Source organism: Bubalus kerabau, chromosome 4 (genome assembly GCF_029407905.1).
Source record: "Bubalus kerabau isolate K-KA32 ecotype Philippines breed swamp buffalo chromosome 4, PCC_UOA_SB_1v2, whole genome shotgun sequence".
Lineage (NCBI taxonomy): Eukaryota > Metazoa > Chordata > Mammalia > Artiodactyla > Bovidae > Bubalus > Bubalus kerabau.
In genome coordinates this window covers 150,552,948-150,569,927 of record NC_073627.1, presented here as the reverse complement: position 1 = coordinate 150,569,927, position 16,980 = coordinate 150,552,948, and the positions used below count along the sequence as shown (strand labels likewise).

Here is a 16,980-nt window from a genome sequence, read left to right as displayed (position 1 = left end):
GGCAAGCAAATGAAGACCTCTGCAGGACCAGAACCCATCCCCTATCCCCTCACCAGACTTTCTGACCATGAGATCTGAGACTGCTCCATGGTACAGGAATTCTCAGTCTCTCTGGGAAGGATGCAGTGTTTGCATATACAACATGAAATCTAGCACAAGGGGCTTTGCAAGTGTTACTCATGACACTAAAGGGAATAAGGGAATTTTGAAAGAGATCTCTGTTTTGCCAATCTTCAAAGCCAAGGCAAGGCAGAATGACTTAACGTGACAGCTCAAGCCTGCTGAGTAGTGACACACGGCACCAGCTCTCGGCTGAACATGACATTTACTCTCACAAGACTTCTTAACTCAGATTAGGTACTCACACTCACTGTCTTTTTCTGGGGAGGGGGAAGAAAATGATGACCTTAATACTCAGATTAATAACAAGAATCCAAAAGTAGGCTGTCAACCACAGTGGCTTAATGTGACTAAGGGTTCAGCTCTGATTATTCACCAAAATGTGAAATGACTCCACTGTGGTCTTTCCCCATGTTCTTCCTGCTTGACCTGGGTGTCACCAAAAGGATTCAACTCTCTATACACAAAGTTAGGAGGGAATACCAACCTTTATTTACACTTGGGTTCAAGTTCAGAACTGCCATCTTGGACAGTATAGCAAGGCAAAAAAAAGCACAAATCCTGAGACCAAGGTTCAGATTCCAACATAAACATATCAACTGTGTAACAAGTTTGTGACTGTTACCCAGTTTCTTCAGTAAAATGGGAAGAGTGTCGCCCCAGCTTCCGGGGCTGTTAACAGCTGCCTCCACCCCAGCCACCATCGCGGCACTACCCACAGGCAGCTAGCTGAACCGCCATGGGCCTCCCAGTCTCAGCCCTGCTGATTAGTGGGGTTTTCTTGAACCTCCAAGGAAACCCCTAACCCTAACATGCTCCAAAGGCAAGAAAGAGGAACTCGAACTGGTACAGGGCCGAGAGAGAAAAACTGCTTATGGGTGTTCAGTATTATTTACAAGTCTTGCCCAGGACAGGGACAGACAGCCTTTGCACACAGGTGTTGAATTCTGACACTAGCTTTGAGGGAGAAAATCTGCAACACTCTTTTCCCTGGACCCTTTTCATTTGATTGGTGGGTTAAATAACATGATTTTAAAGATCATATACTTAATACTCATCCTAAAAACCACCCAAACACTAAATATGCACATTTATACTAAGCATGTGTGTATGTGTGTTACATACACACAGAAACCACGAGGTAGTTTAAATCACCATGAAAAACCCCAATACTTGCCCTAATTCTCTGCCACAGAGTGGTAACCTATGAGTGCACAATAACTATTTAAAATTATTGGTTAAATAAAAAACCAAAAAAATTCCAGGAGAATATAACATTTACAAGTAAATGGTAAATATAACTGTATTTTAATTTCTTGGTCTCTGAAAACTAGGCTGTGACTGCTTTAAATTAATAGCAGAGTTATATGTATTTCCTCTAATACTGAAGGACACAGCCTTCCGGTATCTATACAACTTACTAAGTAGTCTCAATAGATTCTATTTTACAACTTGCTTCACTCTCCATGCTTTTGTGGAGGATTCAATACAATTTCTATGTACAAGTTTTAAACATTATTTCTGAACTACATTTGGAATTCATTAAATAAAAAAATAATCACCATTATCTACTTTCCTGGGAAAGTGCCAGACTAACCCCCAGCCAGAACTGCTGCTCTTTAGGTGTCTGGAGAAATCCCTATTCCCACAAACCACCCAGACCAAAAAGAGTGCAATGAGTTCAAACTATACAGGAAAAAGCAACATCTATTGTTCTTAGAGTCTGACTCTCTTCCCCACAGCAAGAAAAGTCTCTTCATAGGTATGCCAGTGCTGTTTAAGTTGCCAGGGAAATTGGGCTGTCTCAAGCCAGAGCAGGGAAGTCTTCAGGGTCATCCGGGTTTGGAGCAACATCTTGTATCTGAAAAAGAGAAGTTTTGAAACCAACTGTCAGTTCACCCATTCCCACCTGGGTGCAGAAGTGTGTGAAACACAGTACCTACTCTCTCAGGGAGGAGCTAACCGAGTAGGGGCGGCCCAAACACTGAGGGAGGGAGAGGCCCAGTGGGAAGAGAAGAGTGGCAGGGGCACTCTACGCGAGGCCCTGCTCTGAGCTGCAGCCAAGTTCTGCACAGACCCTGCAGAGGGGGGCACAGAAGCATGCTTCTCCCTCCTCTGACCTGCTCTGTCCCCACTGCAGAATGGCTGGCAGTGCCTGCCACCCTGCCTCGCCCACGCCCTGCCCCAGCCCTCACTCCCACAAATCCTACTGTGAGCCTTTATTTGCACCTTGCGTGCATGCGTGCTAAGTCACTTCAGTTGTGTCTGACTCTTTGCACCCCTATGGACTATAGACCAACAGGCTCCTTTGTCCATGGGATTCTCCAGGCAAGAATACTAGAGTGGATTGTCATGCCTTCCTCCAGGGAATGTTCCCGACTCAGGGATCGAACCCGTGTCTAACGTATCCTGCATTGGCAGGTGGGTTCTTTACCACTAGCACCACCTGGACCCTTTATCTAGCCCCTCCTTCATCCAATAAACATGACGGAACGTTTGCTACATGGAGATACAAGGATGATTAAAGACAGTCCTACCCTCAGGAGCTCACAGAGCTCCTGCAGGAGAAGCATACTGGTCACATCAGTAACAGGTGGCCTGGGAACAGAGGCCCACAGTCAGGGCGTCCAGTGCAACTTGGTGGCCATGCACATGTTACAGTTAAGTGATGTCTTCTAAAAGAGAAACTTCTGGAGATAACCACAACAAATGAGCAAAAAGAACAGGATTCTGACACAATGCAGCTGTGAAGGGGGTGGGGCCTGAGGGTGGTGCAGAGCTGGAAGAGCCCGGGTGGGTGGCAGGGCCCCTTGCACCAGATAGCCACACTGCACCACAGTGGCAGAGCTGCTATTGGAAAGGGGCAGGCGTGTATTTTCTATTTCCAGAATTGATCCTTTTTCCAAGCTGGCCTCAGATCTACCCAGAAAAAACACTTGTTTTCGTTCTTGCTGAAGTATAACAAGTTAGACTCCTCCCAGGGGTTGCTCCCTGGAATAAGGGAATCGGCAGCAAAAGGAACATTTCCAAGATCAGCCACAAAGAAGGGGCTGCTCCATTCTCACAGGGACAGCATTGGTGCCTCTGCTGGCCGCCGAACCTTGTGCCCAATTCCCACTAAACAGGTATTGGTATATTTGTTCATAAAACACTGATGAAGCGTCCAGTACAGCTTATATTATACTAGGCACTGGGGAAACCAATCTGTCTTCTGGAGACAGCAGACGCTGACCAACAACTGTACCAGCGATAGTACAATTAAAAATGCAGATGGTGCTTCAAAGAAAGGAAGGCCTCTGATCTGGTCTGGAAGCCTCCTCTGATGAAGGGAGATTAGAGGATCTATCCTAGGTAAACAGGCAAAGGGGTGGGAAGAAGGCCAGCAGGCAGAAAGGCCCCATGGAGTAAGGAACAAGGTTGTCTGTCCCAGAAGTAGGGCAGTGTTGGATGAAGAGTGGCAAAGAATGGTTTAACGTGAAAAGGTTGCCTTGAAGCTGTTGGAAGGATTCTGTCTACTCTGAAAGCATCAGGGCACAGGGTCGCTTACACCGTAGTAAGCAACTGTCAGTTGATGTAATTCAATACCAAGCCTGGGACCTCATCTGATGCACATGTGTGAATTTTTCTCCAGCTGAGTGTACAATCATAGCAGACAGACTTCCCTGGAGACCCTGGAGGCCAGGGCTACACAATGGTCTGTATCCAACTGATGCCCATCATGCTGATGACCATTCCAAACACTCTAACATGAGACTCACACTAGACAGAGGAGAAAGAATGTCCTCTATCTAGATCAGGAAGAACTTGATGATCCTCCAAAATTAAACTATGTAGGCCCAGGGCATCTTCATCCTCTCACTTCAGAAAACCATCCAGGACTTAGAATATACACACTTACCACCACTTCTGCTCTAGGTCCATAGTTTTCTGCCCTTCTGATCCTTCCCCGGCCTCCCCGTGTGCCACCTCTGGCTCCACGCCCGGGACGAGGGAGGTTACCAAAATTAATCTCCAGCTGGGATGTGATGTCATTGGCCGCTTTCCGGAAAACGTGGGCATCATCTTCATAGTCATCCTTTACCATCTGAAACACAGTTACAGCATCAAACACAGAACATACACATGGCCGTCTCCATGGACACTCACTGGGCTGAGCAGGGGAAGATGATACGGCTGCTCTGCTTCCAGCTGTGTGGGTTTTGCACATTTTGCAGCCACACTTTCTCATACTGACAGGCCTTCTTTTTTTATTTAACTGGAGTAGCTGATTTACAGTGCTGGGTTAGTTTCTGCTGTAACATCAAAGTCAGTCAGCTATTGCTTTTGTTCAGTCACTAACTCGTGTCTGACTCCAACCCAATGAACTGTAGCCCACCAGGCTCCTCTGTCCATGGGATTCTCCAGGCAAGAATACTGGAGTGGGTTGCCATGTCCTTCTCCAGGGGATCTTCTTGACCCAGGGATCAAACCTGTGTCTCCTGCACTGCAGGTGGATTCTTTACTGCTGAGCCACCAGGAAAGCCCCAGTTGGCTATATAAATGCATAAATCCACTCTTAAGATTCTGTCACCATACAGATCATCACAGAGTATTGAATAGAGTTCCCTAAACTCTACAGTAAGTTCTTAATAGTTATCTACTTTATACACAGTAGTGTCATAGTCTTAATTCAAGCTTTTTTGAACTTACTTCAAGTCAGACCAAATTTCTATCAGTTTAGCAGGTTAAGATGTAAGATTTAACATGACTAACAGAAATCCTATAAATGTTGCATATCTAAGTGTATTTTGCTGAGACTGAAAAGTTTTAGTTCCTGCCTTTTGTTTCGTTCACAAATGCTACTTTGATAAATAAGGAAAATTCACCTTCCTAGAAAAGAACTTGATGGAGAAACTGCTCTCAACATGGGTGCTGACTGTACAAATACCATATGTTAAAAATTGGATGATTTACAGTAAATAATTTTGACTCAAAATATATTGGAAGAGTAACATAACAGTATGATTATCTAAGGGTTGCTACCAAGGCTGAATAAAGAACTCAGGCTGCTTTTTAAAAACCGCCTTAGTTAAAATTCTTTGAGAATATACATTTTATTGTATGGGGCTTCCCTTGCAGTAGCTCAGTTGGTAAAGAACCTGCCTGCAATTCAGGAGACCTGGGTTCAATTTCTGGGTTGGGAAAATACCCTGGAGAAGGAAATGGCAACCCACTCCAGTATTCTTGCAGGGAGAATCCCATGGACAGGGGAACCTGGCAGGCTACAGTCCATGGGGTCACAAGAGTCAGACATGAATCAAAAGGTCATATTAGTTCTGTCTCTTGTCAAAACTATATTAATAAACCTTCAAATTTGATTTGGTTTCAATTCCTAACAATGAATGAAACAAAAACTCTCACTTGTAAGTAAAATATAAACCTACAGAGAAATATAAACCTGCAGAAAATAGGCCAATGATTGTGGATGAGAATCTCCAAAGTGTTATGTGGTTAAACATCCATTTGCTTGTCCAGCAAATGGAATCAAATTTCCCAGAGCACGTATTTCCCTTTTGGCCATATGTGTATTCCAGGCTTCATGTTTAGCATTTGTGTCCCTAGGCAGATGTACTCTTGAAGCTAAAAAGACGAAGGAAAGAACAATTCAGAACACTTGCACTCTGGTAACAAGATAAACACAAAAAATGTAAAAGCGGCAAAATAATAAACTGCTGCCTGATTTAGAAAACAACTGGCTGTCAAGGCACCTCAGCAGAGACACAGCAGACTTCCCAGTAAGAAGGCACAGCTTGCGATGTAAGTTGAGTGAGCAAATTGTCAGGCCAAAGTGCTTTAAGGGCCTGCTCTATTCATAGGCTACTGTTAGGTCTTAACTTTGGCAAGAACAGAGCTCCAAGGAAACAAGAGGTATTATTCTAGTGCTTTTGTTCTCTTTAGGGTATCCAGAGCAAAGTAGTGACACCAAGATTTGGCCTCTGTCTCTATAAGAACAACTCCTGGCTGAAATCATCAACGCTGTAAGGTTAATAAGTACCAAAGATGTGTGCCTTACTGAGACCAAGCTCAATGACTCAGCTAACCCAGTTGCTTCAAAGATTCCAGGAGACCTCTCTCAGAAGCCAGGGAAGATGAATCTGGTGTGGATTAAGAAGAACAGCTTCTGTTTTTACTTAACATGTCAGCTGCACATTTCAAATCCTGACAGCACAATTGTTTTAGGCAAAACTTTATGTACAAAAGAAGAAAGTGGATAGGGGAAAAAAAAACCCAACCCAACTAGCTGATAGACTTGTAAAAAGACCTCACAGAGCTTTCTGAGAGAATAAGGCTCTGGCCTCGTATGTGTACAAAAAGTCTTTTCTAGAGGAACAGCTCAAAACACAGACTCCCGGAGTTCGACTGCCAGGAAGAGGAGGTAGGAAGGAGTCCAGTATCATAAATGATCCCCAAGAGAAATTATTCATAAAAAGAATATAACTAACCAAAATGTAAATGGGAACACAGACAAATCTACATAGTATAAAACTCCTGATTTTCAAATGGAAAATCAATGAGTAACATCAAGCAGAGAGGAAGAGTGTTCACCACCATCATTGACACAGAGACTGGTATCAAGATAAATAGCTGTGACTGAATGATACTAACTCTAAATTTTAAAATTACAATGCTTCAGTGTACCCTCCCTTAAGTTTAGGAATCCGAATAGAATGTGATTAAATAACTCTCTGACCATCCTTATCAATATATGCTGGAAGATATTTTCAAAGCTGAAGACGCCAACAAATAGGTGAACATAAACCATGTAAAATCAGATCTTAAGAATGTGTGAGCAATCCCAAGAGGATAGCTGGCCATGCTAGCATGCCTGTCATGGGGGAGGGGCTTCAGGGGTCCTCTGGTGAATTTCTGCAGTGGGAGCAAAGCTACTGCAATATCACCAGAAAGGATTCACCCAACTCTGACTGGTTTAAAGTGACCAACTAGTTTCAGTTAAACACACTTATTAAGAATTAGAACTGTGAAAAATAACATTGAATCAGTTTTTTGCACACCTGAAACTATAAAAATATTGTAAATCAACTCTACTTGAATTAAAAAAAAGAATCATAACTGAAGGTAATCTAATCACAAAAATGCCTAGTTGTTATCCTATGAAATGGCATCATTCAGGGAAACATTCTGGATCTCTCTTTGGACACAAAATTGAAATGTAACTAAAACACAACAGTGTGAGCATAGTCTTCACACAGTTCTGAAGTGAGCAGAAAATGTGCTCACTATAACTGCTTTGGATCAAGTATTAATGGGTCAATTTTTTTCAGTTAATAAAAATATAGTAAAATTAGGCATGCATGGTTACTCTTAGGTTGAAACAGACACGTCTGATTACTATAAGGTTGAAACTAGAATGTCAACTACTAATGTTCCATTTCGTTTTCAGTAAGGTAACAATGAAGATTACCTCTAGATATAAAACATCATGCTTACATCATCTCTATATTTAGACTTGTGTATCACCACTGCTTTGGAAGGGACAGTAGACTCAGGTTTCCGGATGTTAAATTCGGGCTTTGGTCTGGTCTGTTCTTGAAGATTTTTCCACTCATCTAGGGTCATCTCTTGAACTTGAGTTTCTTCTTCTACCTCCAACTCAGGAACTCTATAAAGAAGTGTAATCATAAAGAATGATTTTTGATGGGTCTGAAATGTCTATTTTATGAAAGAGGAAGTCACACCCATTAGTTTAATGTACTTTCACAGAACTCCATCTCAGATTTAAATAAGGTAAGAAAATCTTTGAACCATAGCTTCCTTATTTTCATAATTTTATGCCATCACTCCCAACTGAAGATACTCCCTGTCTGTGTTCAAAGCAGTCTTTGAAAAATGGGAATATAACCATTCCAGTGACATTAATATTACACTCACCACCAAGCATTCCCTTCCCATATGGCATTACATACAAAATGAGATAATTGTAGAAACAAATGGGAGAAGCTATTGAGACAAAACATATATAGAGAACCATGAACAGGGGTTATAAACAGTGAGTCACAAATGCATTCTTTTGTAAATATCCTCCTTAAATTCATGAATTCTGAAAAAAGACAGACATATAGAACAATGAAACAAAATTTAACATCTAGAAATAAGCCCTCATATTTATGAGCAATTAATTTTTTTGACCAGGGTGCCAAAGACCATTATTTTACAAGTGGATATTAAGTTTTCCCAGCAACAGTTGTTGAAAAGTTCTTTCTCCTTTGAATTAAGTTGAACTTCTACCTCATACCATAAGTATAGGAGCTAAAAGTATAAAACTCTTCAAAGAAAATATAGGCATAAACCTTGGATTAGGCAATGGCTTCTTAGATACAACACTGAAAGCAGAAGCATCAAAAGAAAAAGTAGATAAACTGGACATCACCAAAACGGAAAACTTTCATGCTGTAAAAGGACACCATCAAGAAAGTGAAAGGATAACTCACAGAATGGGAGGAAATATCTGCAAACCATTTATCTGATAAGGGACTTAGATCTAGAATACAAAAAGGACTCTTACAACTCAATATAAGTAAATGACACAACTAAAAAAAGTGCAAATGTCAAAACAATGAATGTGCATGTATTTTTGCACATTTCACAATACGTAAATTCTATATCAGTTTAGGTGGTAGGAACAGGTGTGTTTGCAAATTTTCACAATGAGATGTTGGGAAAATACTAATATGAAAATATATCCCAGCAACTTCCCTGGTGGTCCAGAGGATAAGGCTCCATGCTCCCTGTGCAAGTGGCCTGGGGTTCAATCCCTGGTCAGGAAACTAGATCCCACATGCTGCAACTGAGAGTTCACGTGCTGTGATGAAGATGAAAGATCTGGTGTGCAGCAACTACGACCCAGCACAGCCAAGTAAATAAATATTTAAAATAAAAACATATCCCAAATATACACTGGCAAAAATATAAAAAGACACTAAATTTTGTAATTTCAAATACTGGAAATGACCCAAAATCATCTGAAGAAGATCTTAGTGGAAAAATTATAAATACTACACAGCTAAAAAAGAATCAGAAATACATATATTGCTATGGGGCACCTCCAGGATATACTGATAAAACAGCAAGGTAGAATATATGTTTCCATTCACCTAAGGAATACAAATATATATATATACATACAAATATATATATATACAGATTTTAAAAATAAAATCATAATATACACCAGGGAAAGAACAGGGATATACACTAACTGGAAAATATCATGTCTTAACAGATTGTATTTTGGAAACATGTAAATATTTTGTATAATTATAAAACAGATTTAAATTCAATATCTAAAATTTGGAAGCAAGATTAATCAAATTAGCCTAGTTTATCACATTGGCGATAAAAAGCATCAGAAAAGAGCTATTTGGAGTGCCTTGAAATATAAACTTGATTTTTCATCTCTATATATAACTTTTTAATAATCATGTTACTGAAGATAGTGTTGGTAATGTTATGAATATTTGTCGTGTGTGTAGCAAATGACAGTACAATATTACTGACAACTGGGATTTTCAGCATGGAAGAAAAAGAAAAACAAATGTAAGAAAGTTTAGCTAAAATCTTGTACTCCTAAATTTCAAATGAAAATAATGAATAAACTCATAACATATTTCATCTTAAAAATGTGTATATGTGTATTTCTCAGCTCATCCACTTAAATGTACTAGAAACAGTTAAGAATCTAGTAGTAGTAAGTAACCCCAGTGCCTAGATTATGGTTTCTAAATACCATATTCTATCTTTTAAGTTTATTTTATGGAAGTACATAAAGTAAATTTACAATGAACAGTAAAGTGATTCAGTTATATATAGTTATACATTCTTCTTCATATTCTTTTCCATTATGCTTTATCACAGGATATTGAATTCTCTGTGCTAAATAGTAAAACCTTGTTATTTATCCATTCTATGTAAAATAGTTTGTATCTACTAATTCCAAACTCCATCCCATCTACTCTTCCCCAACACCCACTCCCCCTTGGCAACCACAAGTCTGTTCTCTATGTCTGTGAGTCTGTTTCTGTCTCATAGATAAGTTCACTGGTATTATATTTTAGATTCCACGTGTAAGTGATACCATACAATTCTAAATACCATATTCTATTAAAGGACTCTGGCTCCCTGGAAAAATGACTCAGTATAAGGTGTGAACTACAGATGATGAGTCATAAACATGTCTTGCCAGAAAGCAAGCAAGCTATCAAAGATTACTGAATGTGTCTCAAAAGGATCAAGGATCAACTTGAAGAGGCCCCCTTCAGTCAAAAAATGGATCAGTTTAAGTACCAATAAGCATAAAATCTCAGTGGACTAAAACATATCAGATATGTTTAAATCTCTAAGTTCATAATGACACTTAAAAAAAGTCACTGGCACCTTTGAAAGATATGAGGGAGCCAACTCTTTCTAAAAATGAGTAAAAGTAAAATATTTCTTTTATTATCCTTCATTTCCTTAACAAACTTACACCTCACTGTAATCAACTAGTTTTAGGTAAGTTTTTCTTTATAGATCATCCCAGCTACTTAAATAAAGAAAGAATGATAGAATTAGACTATCACTAATTTGCAGCCCTAATAAATCAATGGATAAAGGAAATGATAAGCAGCAGCCATTCATAAACTTTGCAACAATCTTACCAAAAAGTTAAACCTGAATTTGATCAAACCTCTGCCTCTCACTATTAGTATTAAGAAAATTTTTTAAAAATATGAATAACAGAGAAACATGTTTTACTACTCTATAATGCCATGCTGGATTTGGCTTGCACTAAGTAATAACAGCCAATATTTTTTTCAGGAATTTTGTGATTTGGCTGTTAAAATACAGTTGTTAAAAATTAACTTATAGAGAGAAGAACTACAATCCTGCAGCCTTCAAAATGAAAACCACAATCACAGAAAGTTAAACAAAAATTAAAAGGCAGAGGGTTATGTCCCAGATGAAGGAACAAGATAAAACCTCAGGGGGGAAAAAAATAGCTAAATAAAGGTGAAGATAGGCAACCTTCCAGAAAAAGAATTCAGAATAATGATACTGAAGATGATCCAGGATCTCGGGGGCAGAGGTGGGAAATGAGAAGATGCAAGAAATATTTAACAAACACCCAGAAGAATTAAAGAACAAATGAAGAGAGATGAATAATACACTGGAAGGAATCAGTAACAGGATAACTGAGACAGAAAAATGGATAGTGACCTATAAGACAGAATGGTGAAAATCACTGTTGTGGAACAAAATGCAGAAAAAAGAATGAGAAGAAATGAAGACAGTCCAAGAGACCTCTGGGACAACATTAAATGCACCAACATTTGCATTATAGGGGTCCCAGGAGGAGAAGAGAGAAAGGGCCCAAGAAAATATTTGAAGAAATATTATTTAAAAACTTACCCAACATGGAAAAGGAAATAGTCAACCATGTCCAGGAAGCACAAAGAGTCCCAGAAAGGATAAACCCAAGAAGGAACACATTGAGACACACAGTAATCAAATTGACAAAAATTAGAGACAAAATACTAAAAGCAACAAGGGAAAAACAATAAATAACATAACATACAAGGGAACTCCCATAAGGTTATTGGCTGATTTCTCAACACAAACTCTGCAAACTAGAAGGGACTGGCACGAAATATTTAAAGTGATGAAGAGAAGAACCTACAAACAAGAATACTCTCCACAGTGAGGCTCTCATTCAGATTTGACAGAGAAATAAAAAGTCTTTCAACAAGCAAAAGTTAAGAGAATTCAGCACCACCAAACCAGCTTCATAACAAATGCTAAAGGAACTTCTCTATGTAGGAAACACAACAGAAGGAAAAGACCTAAAAAAACATACTCAAAACAATTTTTAAAATGGTAATAGGAACATACATATTGATAACTAATGCAATTATTGATTAATCAAAATACAAATACATGAAATGCACCAACCAAAAGACATAGACTGGTTGGGTAGATTCCAAAACAAGACCCATATATATGCCGTCTATAGGAGATCCACCTCAGATGTGGGGACACTTACGGACTGAAGGTAAGAGGATGGGAGAAGGTATTCCACACAAATGGAAATCAAAAGAAAGCTGGAGTACCAATACTCATATCAGAAAAAATGGACTTTAAAACAAAGACTTGTTACAAGAGACAAAGGAGGAGGACTACTACATAATGATCAAAGGAACAATCCAAGAAGATATAATAATTCTATTTATATATGCACCCAAAAACATAGGAACACCTTAATATGTAAGGCAAATACTAACAACCATAAAAGGAGAAACTGACAATAATACAATAATTTTTTAAAACTACAGTAATAGTGGGGGACTTTAACACCCCACTTTCATCAATGGACAGATCATCCAGATGGAAAATTAATAAGGAAACACGGGCCTTAAATGACACATTAGACCAGATGGACTTAATTGATATTTATAAAGCTGCTGCTGCTGCTGCTGCTAAGTCGCTTCAGTCGTGTCCGACTCTGTGCGACCCCATAGACCAGGCTCCCCTGTCCATGGGATTCTCCAGGCAAGAACACTGGAGTGGGTTGCCATTTCCTTCTCCAATGCATGAAAGTGAAAAGTGAAAGTGAAGTCACTCAGTCGTGTCCGACTCCCAGTGACCCCATGGATTGCAGCCTACCAGGCTCCTCTGTCCGTGGGATTTTCCAGGCAAGAGTACTGGAGTGGGGTGCCATTGCCTTCTCCAATTTATAAAGCATTCTACCCCAAATAGCAGGTTACACAAGTGCACATGGAACATTCTACAGAACTGACCATATGCTGGGGAACAAGATGGCCTTGATAAATTTAAGAAAATTGAAACCATATCAACCAATTTTTCTGATCATAATGCTATGAGATTAGAAATAAACTATGAGAAAAAACTATAAAAAACAGAAACATACGGCAGCTAAACAATATGCTACTACATAACCAATGGATTACTGAAGAAATCAAAGAGAAAATTTTTTAAAAACACTTACAAATGAAAATGAAAAGCTCAATGGTCCAAACAAGAATGGTCAAGAAACAAGAAAAATCTCAACTAAACAACTTAACTGTGCACCTAAAACTAGAAAAAGAAGAACAAAACAAAACCTAAAGTCAGCAGAAGAAACTATAACAATCAAAGCAGAAATAAATGAAACAGAGACAAAGAAAACAATTGCAAAGGTCAATGAAACTAAAAGCCAGTTCTTCACTTTAGATAAGTTTGACTTAATTGATATTTATAGAGCATCTCATCCAAAAGCAGCAAGACTACACATTCTTCTCAAGTGCACATGGAACCTTCTCCAGGATTGACCACATGCTGGGCCACAAAGGTGAGCCTTGGTAAACTGAAGAAAATAGAAATCATATTAAGCATCTTTTCTGATCACAATGATATGAGATTAGAAATAAACTACAAAAAAAAGACTCTAAAGAACACAAACATGTGGCAGCTAAACAATATGCTACTAAACCATCATTGGATCACTGATGAAATCAAAGAGATATACATAAAAATGTATATCCACAGAAAGACACACAAAAATGTTTATAGCAGCTTTATTTATAACAGCAAAAACTAAGTAATCTAAATGATCATCATCAGGTAGATAGTTAAGCAAATATTGGTCTATCTGTAAAGTGGATTATCACTCAGCAATAAATGGGAAGAAACTGTTGACACATTTAACAACCTGGATGCATCTTAAATTATGCATGCTTAGTAAATAATATAGACAAAAAAAGAATACATGCTGTATGATTCCATTTATATAAAATTATAGCAATTGCAAACTAATCTTTAATGACAAAAATGTAGGTCACTGGTTGCCTAAGTGGAAGGGGCAGGAGAGAGGGATTACAAAGGGATACAAAGAAACTTTCTGGACTGACAGATGTGCTCATTACTTTGATTGTTTGAAACTTGTAAGACTGTATATACTAGATATGTGCTGTTTATCGAATTCAGATTATACCTCAATAATGTTGCTTTATTAATAAAAATATATAAAAAACACACCCATTAAAATGTATATTTCAATATTAATTCAAACAAATAAATTGTTTTAAGAAAAGATTTTAAGATAATCAGGAAAACTCAGAAACTGACTAGATATTTAATGAGATTAAGGAATTGCTTAAAAATTTTAGATGAGATAACGATATTCCAGTTATTTTCTTTATTCTGAAACATTTTTGGATGATATGTAACATATCCTGGGAGTAGAAGAAGTGGGTAGAGAAATCTATGAAATAAGAATGACCATGATTTGGTAACAGTTTAGTTTCAACTACTTACTCCCAGTTTCAATATACCATTCTTATTTAAATACATTTTTTTCTATAACTTTTAACAAAAGGAGCTAAAAACAAAGAAATATTAAGGCGTCCTGAGGGGTTTTGTAGCCTATTTGTGACAGAATTAAGAAATTTGTGGAACTGGATGCTATGAATTTGAGGATTCTTTCATAACTAAGATAACCTAATAGAAGTTAATAAATTCCAAAAAGTTCAGTAAGAATGGGTTCTGTGTTAAGATCACAAGGAATTGTCCTCAAAACATATGTCTAAACATAGAGAAATAGAACAAAAAAGTAAAGGCATGTAAGAAAAGCAGACCTGAAGTGAAAAAAAGACATCCAAAATAAAGCAAATAGTGCAGTTTAGAATAGGGCATTTGCCACAAGTGATTCCCTCTATGGAGGTGATCAGCCTGACACTGTTCACTCAGATGCACCTCATTTAAATGTGTTCTTACCGATGCCCTGTATGCATTTCCCATTATCACCTGCCACTTCAACAAGCCACGTTGGGAACAGTATAAAATTACCAAGGATAGGTTCCTTAACCTTGTTGTCTATTGACCAAAAATTATTAAACATTCTAGGACTTTTCCGGTGGTCCAGTGGTTGGGATTCTACCTACCAGTGTAGGGGACACAGGTTTGATCCCTGGTCCAGGAAGATTTCACATGCCATGGAGCAACTAAGCCCATGTGCCCACAACTACTAAGCCTGCACACCTGGATAGAGCCTACGCTCCACAACAGGGGAGCCGCTGCAATGAGAAGCCCAGGCACAACAGTGACGAGTAGCCCCCGCTAACTGCAACTAGAGAAAGTGTGCACAGCAACAAAGACCGGGTGAACCAAAAATGAGAAAAACCAGAAACAAAACACACTCTAAGCAAACAAACAAAACTGGAAGATTCCATCGTCCCACTTGAATCAGCACTGAATTCAGTTTTTACTGTCATTTTAGCAAAGACTGGATATTCAACAAGAGATACCGCTAATTCTCAGTTTCAGGAAGGACTAATGCAAGTGCATTTCTAACAGTTATAAAAGCATCATAACTGCTATCAGTCTAAAGTCAACAACCCTTTTTTTGAATAATTCAAATATATTTACAGCTCTGGTTTATGACAGAAAAATTTTGGAGAGAATTTTCCATCAAAACTGCTTATAAACATAAGGTGTCAAATGTATGACTTGAGAACAATGCTATATGTAAAATTGATAATAAAACATTTTATTTCTAAATGAGTGAAATTACAGAAGAAATAGCTGTTTTAACAACAGTTACCTTTATGTAGAAATAAGTGGGTAATAATGCTAACATTCACTGCATGTTTACTGGGTGCCAAATGCTCTTCAAAGTGCTTTACATTAATTTGCCTGTGATAATTAATCCCACAAGTTAGATAAAATTAACAGCTCCATTTTACAGATAAAAAAATCAAGAAGGGAGATCATACAGCTAACAAATAGCTAACAAGTTTCACATGCAGTCATTCTATCTCCAAAGCCCACATTCAGCCTCTATGCTATGTAGGGAATAAGACGGCAGAAAAAATGCTTAGATGGAAGACAGTTGAGATATGGACAGAGAAAGCATACAAATCTTCAATTCAAATGTCGAAACCTCCATTCAGACAGTTATCTTTTCACCTGAATATGTGAAAATGTGAATCGAGGAAAAGTGGGTTCTAGACATAAAACTTTACTCAATGAATACCTGACTGGAGCACATGGATCTAATCTAACATGTAAATAATACCACCTACCTCCTTCCAATGAAAGGGAAGAGAATTTCATGATAAACTTTGAGTTCCTTATAAATTTGCTATAAAAATTTTTAAAGAGCTATAGTCCTGCATTAAGAAAACTCAGTACATAATAATCTTCATTGTCTAAGCCAATATGCTTGGAAACAAAGTACAAAATAATTCATAGCAGATATTTTGTAATAATGCTTCCTCACCATTCTCTTCTCATGGTTAATAATTTTTAAGGATGGAAGGGGCAGTTGTTGATCCATATTACTGAATAGGCAAATCCTCAGTGATCCTGGTAGCTCTTTCCCTGCTTACAGAACCACCTTCTCCCATTTGCAGTTCTTAATAGCAAGTTCATCTAAATGGCACTCTTAACCTTTCCTAGCACTCAGTATAGGGCTTCTCAGGTGGTTCAGTGGTAAAGAATCCACCTGTCAAGGCAAGAGACGCAGGTTTGATCTCTGGGTTGGGAAGATCCCCTGGAGAAAGAAATGACAACCCACACCAGTATTCCTGCCCGGAAAATTCCATGGACAAAGGAGCCTGGCACGCTACAGCCCACAGAGTCTCAAAGAGTCAGATACAACAGAGCACGCATGTGCCACTTAGTACAGTTAAGAACATGAATGTTTGTGCTACGAGATCTGGTTCAAATTCTGGCTCTGCTACCTACAAAAACTAAGTTGTCTAACCTATATGTCTCAGCATTAGAATAATTAACAGTACCTTCTCCTTTACAAGCAGCAAAAGATTAAGT

At 38.4% G+C, this 16,980-nt stretch overlaps 1 protein-coding gene across 2 annotated transcripts in view; it reads right to left on the bottom strand.

The window, feature by feature from the left end:
• Positions 1-589: 589 nt before the first annotated feature.
• The window catches only part of HABP4 (hyaluronan binding protein 4), a 35,328-nt gene continuing 18,937 nt past the window's right edge, over positions 590-16,980 (bottom strand). For both annotated transcript variants that reach the window (XM_055579014.1, XM_055579013.1), the window contains 3 exons: positions 7,609-7,780; positions 4,019-4,204; positions 590-1,981 (listed from right to left, as the gene is read on the bottom strand). In XM_055579014.1, the coding sequence (XP_055434989.1) occupies positions 1,925-1,981; positions 4,019-4,204; positions 7,609-7,780 (415 nt within the window). In that variant the 3' untranslated portion in view covers positions 590-1,924. The remainder of the gene's footprint in view (positions 1,982-4,018; positions 4,205-7,608; positions 7,781-16,980) is intronic.